The 9,046-nt window shown below is 39.2% G+C and overlaps 1 protein-coding gene across 5 annotated transcripts in view; it reads left to right on the plus strand.

Annotated features, from left to right (window-relative positions):
* Window positions 1-4,830, plus strand: part of ralyl (RALY RNA binding protein like) — a 98,046-nt gene extending 93,216 nt beyond the window's left edge. For all 5 annotated transcript variants that reach the window (XM_030087715.1, XM_030087716.1, XM_030087711.1 and 2 more), the window contains 2 exons: window positions 2,824-2,862; window positions 4,775-4,830. In XM_030087715.1, coding sequence (XP_029943575.1) covers window positions 2,824-2,856 — 33 coding nt within the window. In that variant the 3' untranslated portion in view covers window positions 2,857-2,862; window positions 4,775-4,830. The remainder of the gene's footprint in view (window positions 1-2,823; window positions 2,863-4,774) is intronic.
* The last annotated feature ends 4,216 nt before the right edge of the window (window positions 4,831-9,046 follow it).

Consider the following 9,046-nt stretch of genomic DNA (forward strand, 5'->3'; position numbering starts at 1 on the left):
GCCTGGACTGACAGTTTCTCCCTGTTGACCCCGACTCAAACAGTGGAAGTGCGGCTCTGCTCAGGCCCACACACACACACACACACACACACACACACACACACACACACACACACAAACGCACACGCACACACAGGGGCTATAATTAAAGCAGTGGGCTCAAGTCACATAGGATAGTGTTTAACACCAGACTTGACACGGACTGGTCATGATCCAACCGCAAAGTGGTGTATGCGCATGTAGAGCAGTGCAGAGGAGGTTTCCTCTCTCAAGGTCAGAGATAAAGGATCCTGCTAAAGCCAGGAAGATTCAGCTAAAACGAGTTTTTAAAACACTTGCTCTGTTTAGGAAATTAAAAATGATCATGATTATCTCTGGTTTAATTTAGGAAAAAAGTGAAAAATGTTTGTCCCAAAACAAAATGAACTTAACTTGATGTGAGTCTTCTATCATTTTTACATTTATTTTATCAGATATGTCAGAGAGCAATGCCACACAGTACAACTTTTCTAGCTTATAAGAAGATTTGCTAAAAATATCTTTATCTTGGCTTCATGCTGTTAAAGCCTCAGCAACGAAAACACAAATAAAAATGCAGAAACAAAGTAGACACAATGACAAATACAGAACAACACAAAATCATCTACAACAGTGTTTCTGAACTGGTCTGACTTTGGGTCCTACCATCACCCTTTAATGACAACCTTGACCAAAATCTATGAAAATGTTCAATTAGTCAACATTATTGAAATACATTTCAGTGCAGTTTGATAGTAGAATAGAGAATGAGAGTATGCCAAGGCAAAAAAAAAACCTTTAATGATGAACCGAAACAACTAGCAAGTGGCAACTGGAGATGGGAATATTCCTTTTTATGCTCAGTTAGCAGCACTTTAATTTAAACCTAAACTCTTTACTTCAGTAACTTCAGGGCTTTTTTTAACAGAGTACTGAGAAGTAATTTCAAAAAGGCTGATGATATGTAGCTTTAGCTGATTATCCTCGGAATGAATGAATGAATGAAAGTGTCCTATTAAGTGTTTGGAGGAATTAAAGTGGGAGAACTGGGCATGATTTTTTCTTCCTGACAAGACTCTCAAAGTCTGGAGTTTTAGTAGACAAAGTGTGCTTGTGTGTGTTCAGCTGAAGCAGAGCAGAGGAGCCTCACTCACAGAGAAAGGTGGAGCTGTGCTCATCACAGAGCTGCACCACAACTGGGAGGGACTTTTTTTAACGTGAGCTCAGAAATCCATATCTCATAAAGTCCACGTCGCACCTGCATTCTTGCTCAGTGAGCATATCTAAACAAATGTTACGGGTCTCTTCTGTGGTGTGAAATGCCGGGTGTCAACCTACATATTATTGCCAGCTGTGGTTAGAGAGTGTGGACAGACGCCAAAAAGGGACTGTATAAAAAGCTTAAGCTTCCAAAATAAAAAAAAGTCTCACACTTTGAACCATCAAAATATGAAATAAAATCATAGATGAGGCAAGAGACTTCATTTGCTTATTTAACGACATGATATTTCGTAAAACAAAGTAAATCCATCATTAGACAGTACGCACTGACAGCCTGTAATGACACAGCTGATCAGTTAGTAGCGTTAATTGGAAAAAGGACAAAATGAAGAGCATGTGGATTACTATTAGTTTTGCAGCACAATTGCTATTTCAGCACCATGGACAGCAGCACCATGGATTTATCATTAACAAGCAACCACCACAGCGGCCAATAGGCGATTTCAGCACCATGGACAGCGCCATGGATTTATCATTAAACAACCTGCGGAAAATAGACCACCACACCATGGGCGATTTCAGCACCATGGACAGTGCCGTGGAGATTACCAACAACTTCCTCAAACCTGTGTCAAATAAAGGTTTAAAAGTAAAGTGAACCAAACCAATAAAGGATTTAAGGTCAGTGGCGTTCAGAGGTGATGGACGCTGTGCAGACTTGATAGCCTACATAATCAAATCACACGTGATCAAACCAGACAGGACAGAAAACAAGTGTACAATCAACATGTGTGGCCTCTCAGCCAGTTTATCTCAGTTATCCAACCCACGTTCATCATACCAGTGATATTATGGGGAAATAAAAAGCAATGACTAAATAAAATAGACGGCTGTCTAATGAAGAATTCCTAGTAATGCATGTGGGTTTTACAGTGACTTTTTTAATTTGTGTATTTATTTTTAATATTTATAAGCTGAATGTCAGTGGTTCATCTGAACTAAAGTTCTATTGCTGTCTCCTTTGCTCTGATGTATTTAGACACCCTATTAATATGAAATAATGTTTCAAAAAGCTTAATCATGAGCGCTCGGAGTGTTGAAACTGTTAAGTGCTTTATATCATACAGAGGTCAAAACATGCTACCGTTTTATTTATTTATTTATTTTTTATATAAAAGAGTAGCTCTCTTTTTATGCTCAACATAGGCGAGTGATGGCATCAAAGCAATTATCCTCAGTTTGATCTGGATTTATCCGTGTGATTTGGCCATGGTTCTGATCATACTTTCTTTATTATGCTGGAATAATTCTCTATTAGCATGGCCACACTATCCTTGATGAAAGCTTTGTGTCTTCACTAATGGAAGAAATCATTTTTCAGAGGCATGGTAGAAGAGATTTATTCGCTTCCTGAAGGTCACATTGATCAGAATTTGTGATAATGTACCATAAAGCCTGTTCGGCAGGTCGACACAGCTGCTCTTGTTGGGCGTACATCAGCAGTGACCTTTGGAAAAGATTAAATATAACCTGTGAGCTATGCCGGGTATGATGTTAACTTCCTCTCTGCGCTCTCCTTTTCAGATAGAAAACCACGTATCGGATATTGACAACTGAGATCAGGTAAGAGATTTCTGTTAGAATTCAAGTGTCCGTCACAACCGCTGGGAAGCTGTTCAACAAGACTGCAAAAAAAAAAAAAAGATTCTGGGGGCTCTCACAGTCTGTCCTCGTTATACAACATACATCCAGCACTCATTAAAAAGCCGAGTCAGTGAACTGTGTCCCGAGCATCTCTAAACTTTGTTAATCATCTCCCAAGTCATAAGCTCCATGACATTTGGAGGACCGGCATCACTGAAGGGCAGCGAATACTAGATTCAACAGAGGGAGCAATAATGGCATTGCAATGGGCCAGAACTGCCCACAAACAACATTCATCTAATTGAATTGTGTGGCGGGGGGTGTGAGTAGCGAGGCCTTAAGGTAAAGAGTTTCCCGCCTCTCGCCTCTCGCGGTGTGGGTAATGATGCACCCACATCATCAGCTGGCTCGATGCTGGCTCGCTCCTCATGGCGGGGCGCTTGGCGGTGTTTGAGTCGCAGATCGTTGATGTAACATTGATTTAAGCTCCGTCTTGTTCTGCTGCTCGATAAGTAAAGAAAATCATTGGAGACTTCACAGCACTGCTATTTTCGAATACTTTTAGTTTTGTTTTTTCACATTTTGTCATTTTCAGGGAAACTGTATTAACTCTAAAATCAAAAGCTTCTCATTCTCTCCTTGTTTTTAGGATGCACGATCCTTTTCTGTTGGAACAATTACCAATAATTACTTCTATTTCTTTCCTCTGTGTATTCGTATAGATCATAACACATTTCATCAGTCATAAATCCTAAAAATGCCGCGATCATTTAATTACCTTCACATTTTGCCTCGGGGTTCTCAGAGTGAGGGAGGATGAGCCCCGCTGCACTGAACCACATTACACAAACCTCCCCGACTCTCGTGCATGTTTTGTCTCACAGCAAACGCTAATTTATGGTTGAATGACAGAATTGATCGTCTCATCCATCATTTTAAGATATAATAACAGCAACTGTTGAATTCATGACTTTACACATTATTCTGTCACTAACAAATTCAGGAATAAATTAGGGTTGTTGGGTGAAAATAAGTCATCTTTACCTGTATCACTTCATCATGATTTCCAACTGCAGTCTTTTTTTTTTCTTCATTTACTTATTCACATTGAAAATACCTGTGCATTGTTAGTCTATGTGCCGTGGGCTGCACTAAAGGAAACCTTCCACTCGTGTATGTTTATGGATTTCAGTGAAGCTGGCTGTTGGCGTATCATCGCCACTCTTGATAATGTCATGGAAGCAATAGCAGCTTAGAGACTTTATCTGCTGCTGCTGCTTCTTTCCTGAGTCCTGGTGAGATTGAGTCCATAAATCTGTAACACAGTGATATTTTTTGATAAAAGCGGACATTTCTGAAACGTTTATTTATGTACGAGCAGTAATGTTCACAAGTAGCACTTCTGCTCTGACACAGTGTTTGTTTGGGGATTTTTTTTTCCCCCTTTTTTTCCCCAGCTGCTCGTGTCCCAGTTCTTTCCATCCCTTAAGAAGCCACATGTTACACTTGAGTTTCCCATTTCCTCTCCATATGTCTGGCTTTTTAAAATTCTATCTGTGGCCAATTCACAAAACCTCCTCACAGCACATACATTTAAAAACCTGAAAATCCCTCTCGAGGTTGTGGAGAATATATGAATATTTTGCTTGCAAGCCTACCAAGGATAGCAAATCACAGTGGGAAGACCCTCAATAAGTCATGTCCAGAAGGATTAGAGAGGCAGCTGCAGTTTGCAGCAAATATTTCCACACTCCCCAAGTTATTTCTGAGGCCATTCAGACTGGACAAGCTTTAAAACTAATCCTCATCAGATTTACAGCATAATAAACAGCCGCCATGTTTGAGCAGGAGACGGTCCTATAATGTGTTTTCATGAGTTTTCTCTCTTCAGGGTGGGGAAGCAGACTCTCCTGGCCAGTGGGATTAGAATTCATCATCACCTTCGAGACACAGAAGAGCATCTCTGAGGGATCAAGACACCCATTCAGGACTGTAAGTTGTGTTCCAGAGAAGCCAAATCACATTTAGATGCCCCACTGTGCAGCACAAACCAGATGTGACGGGCTCTCTACGGCAAATGCGTCGGACTGCGTTTTCTTCACGTGCAACTCATGCTACATTTCAAGAAGCCAACTGTACCGCACACTGACTTGATCCCAGAAAAAAATGGAACGAAAGGGATTTTACTGTCTTTATTTCCTTTTTATGCACATCATTGATCTGTTGTTTGTTTTGTTTTTTGCTTGCACTGTATTTTTTACAAAACTAGTTTGAGTACTTTTTGGGTTTTCTTCCCCTCAGAAGTCAAATGAAGATTGAGGAGGATCTGTGACCGCGGAAATTAATGAAACATCGTGACCATTTGGTTTGAATTTTGACTCATACATAAGCCAATAGCTGTGAGCATCACTTTACCCAGCTTTATCCATTTATCACACAAATGCCCTGTGGGGCTGTTCCATCGTATATTCCCACTCCTGCCAAGTTTCAGAAGCAGAAAGGGCTTCCTGTGGTAGAGCGCCAGCGCTGGCACGGGCCTCCTGCCAGGGAGCAGTGCCCTAACGTCTCGGTGCACTCCTCCCCTGCTCAGCCTGTGCATCCCAACATGGACTGCTGCTGTTCGGGAGCCAACGCCTTTCTGCTGCTGCACACTGCACTTGATTTCATGTGATGTAGGCGAGGGAGAAGGGCAAGGATTCTCAGAGATGTTGAAAGTTGGAATACTATAAATATTACATTGATATCATATGCCAATGTATTTTTAAAAATGATAAATGCATTATTTATAATATATTATCCGTGGATTAGAAACTGAATTCGGAACATCGTCACTTTTGAATATATGTAGAATGATGTAAGATGACTTAAAGGATAAGCAAACATTAATGATATTGAAGCAAGAGTTGAGACGATTTTACTGAAACACTCATGAATAGGGAACAGTGATTAGGCAAAACCAAGCAGAAACCGCTTTATTAATCTATTTATCTACAATAGCTGCTACAGTACAAAAAGAAGTCGGGCTCCAGGTGAGTAATTATCATTAAGATGATTATAAATAAATAGCTTCAAATTGAATTATGCCGCCACTGATTAGGTGTCAGCATGTTTCTCTCTTAATTATTCAAATTATCCCGTCGCTGTTTATTTTTTCATCCCTCAGATTTAACCATCGCATTGTTTTCAGCCAGTAATTCTTTTATAGCATGAACCAGGTGTGCCAGTTGAGAGTTCAGCAGCCTCGGTTTGAAAAGCTTCACTGCAGAAAAAAAGCTTTCACAGCACTATTTGATGAAAGTTTTCAAAGAACAGGTGCGTGTATCGGAGAGGAGACTCTTTGTTATCCCCTCGTCTGCCTTGAAGGAAGGTCTTTGCATTGAGACCAGACATATCTGCTGAAAACACAACCAGCTCCATCTTTTTAAGGTTGCCAAGGGTGGCACACTGCCTGCAGAGTCCACCTTTTTCTGTTCACAGTGAAAATGTTGCAGCATTTTTCCATGTTTCAGTTGATTGTCTTGGTTGTTGGACGGGTCAGTTAGTTTTGTTCGTTTTTAACTCTGGAAAGATGTTAAGGATTGAAAAAAAAAAACTTGCTTATTGCTGGCCGAATTTGATGTTTCAACCCAAGTTTAGAAAATTGATTGTCAACATATTGGTGTTGGACATTTGTATTTCCAGTTGAGGAAATATATTTGTGTTTTATGCGCGCTGTGGTTTCATTTGGGGTTGTGATCATTACAACATTGAAGACAATTCCATATTCTATTGTGCTTCTATTATTGTCAATTCGTGATAACAAAAAGCACAGGGGGGAAAAAAAGACCTATAATTTACCATTTCTTAAGCTGGGCTCCTGGCGCTCCAAAGGTTTGTAGAACTGCAGAGAAAAATGAAATGTTTCTATTGGTCTTCATCAGTTTTACATTATCCCTAAAATATATCCTACGGTAACTTCAGTGCAAGATTGCAAATACTAGCACTGTTAACCAGGCATGTTTTGTTTGATAAATCTCCCATATAATGTTTTAAAGACAAATGGCAAATGTTGAACTGCTGTATAAACTAAAAAGTGCAAATGAAATAAGTTTTCATGCTGAGTCCCGAGTTGAAGACGTGAAATGAACCCGTTTTTTAATAAAGGTTCTGATGTCCTGTCTCTCAAGTCCTAACATTGTCATGTAGTTTGCCGCTTCACTGATTCTGCTGTGTAACCTTCACTGACACACCTGGTCTCACTGATCCTGATCCTAAACTAACATTTAGACATGTTTTATCCATGCAGGCATTTGTGTATTTACTGCTAGAAATGACTATAAGGCCTCAGTTTACAAAGCTAATTCATGTGATTTTGTGCAGGTGGTCTCTTCACCTAAATTATCAACAACAGCAAAACAAAAAAACAAAAAAAAAAAATCACAACAAACCTGAAGAGTCGTGGTTTTATGAGCACAGGCTTTGAGGAATCTTTCCTGTGGGTTTCGGAGCAGCACCAGTGTAATCAAGGTAACTTCATCAGTGATCCTGGGAACACAAAGTTTCAAATTTAACAGCAGGCTTTCTTTTCAGAAACAACCTTTTAATTACTGAAGGAAATCCGCATGCCTCTGTTGACATTTTGGGACCGTTCTGTTTAGCCCCAGGTAAAATAATGATTCCCTGGACACTATTAATGCTGGCTAATGAGTTGGTATTTACACTAATACAATAATTACATCCAGGCTCCTGCCAGCAGGGATAACATTTAGTTTTGTAATTTGGGTGATCTAACCCTTTTAGCAAAGCATTTCCAAGGTAGGAAACATACCTCGAATAATTTCACAACCATATCAGTCAGTCATTAAAAAAATAAAAAAAAAAACAGACCCAATCAAGTGTAAGAAGACTGAGCTGCAACCTAAAATAACTGTATGGTGAATAATGATAATGTGTAATATTTAGCAATATTTTTATATTCACAAACATGTTTAAAGAGAATTCCTCCTCTACATGTTCATTATTTCTTTTGCTTCTTTTTTTTTTTTTTTTTTTTTTTTTTTCTGGTAGCCTGTTTATTAACTGAACGTCTGGTGATGTGTCAAACATTTTGGCAAAAAAAGAAAAAAAAAAACCTCATTGCTTTTGACTGTCGTAATTTACATCTGGGTCACTTGAAAACATTTCTGGCTCGACACTTGTTTTCAGTTCCCCCTGTAAATAAACTGAATCATGTTAATTTCAAATAGCCTGAACAGTTTCTTTAAGTTGAAGATAACTCTGAAATGAATATACTGACAGTTTGTTGGACTCGCTGCGGGTTTAAAACCAGGATCGTGGGCATGTAGAGATCTGTAACTGACAACTGTTGTATAGAAATGTACATTTTTTTGTAAAGATATTTTTATCAAAAGGCATGTTTACTGTAACTTTGTATTTTTGGTTCATGTACAAAAAAAAAAAAGAAAAATGAAGCTGTTGTAAGGCTAGAAATCTCATTGTCATTGTAGATAAATATTTGTGTTCAGTCAATAAAAAATATTTGTGTCATAAATTAAACTAGTCAAATGTTTCAATGATCAACACTTTATTTTACAAATAAATATGATCTGATGAACAAACAAACCTTTTGAGTTCATTGAGTTTGTGTACAGGCGTGATAATTCCTCACAGATGGTTTCCAACACGCACATGTAAATACTTGGAGCCTCATTAGGATGAACTCCTTTAATGTTCATTTCCTCGGTTCATCGCCGTGCGTCTTTTCTCTCATTCAGGCTGCTCATTTGATTTGATTTATGTTTGATTATGTGGCATGTTTGCCACAGTCGCCATCAAAGTGACACTTTTAACAAGCGGCGGAGAGCGGCGTTAGAATACCTGTCAAATTAACGTCAGTCAGCAGGAGGCTCTGCTCTGTAAAATCCGTTTGTCATCCTGCTTTTTTCACAAACGCCGCCAATCCTGCTGCCTGCCAGTTAATATCACTGTGTAAATTTATCTAGGAGGGTTTTTTTTTTTTCTTCTTTTTTCTATTTTTCGCTAAATGTGATTAACATTGGCTTCATGTCCACCACTGGCAGGTCAATTGAACTCTGGCTGGAAGGCTGTCAGAGCCGGTGATAAGGAGAGGCCGGCCAGGCAACTCGAATGAATTTATGATCTGAAGCGTCAGTTTCTGAAGTTC

The sequence above is a fragment of the Salarias fasciatus genome, unplaced genomic scaffold, assembly GCF_902148845.1.
Source record: "Salarias fasciatus unplaced genomic scaffold, fSalaFa1.1, whole genome shotgun sequence".
Taxonomy (NCBI): domain Eukaryota; kingdom Metazoa; phylum Chordata; class Actinopteri; order Blenniiformes; family Blenniidae; genus Salarias; species Salarias fasciatus.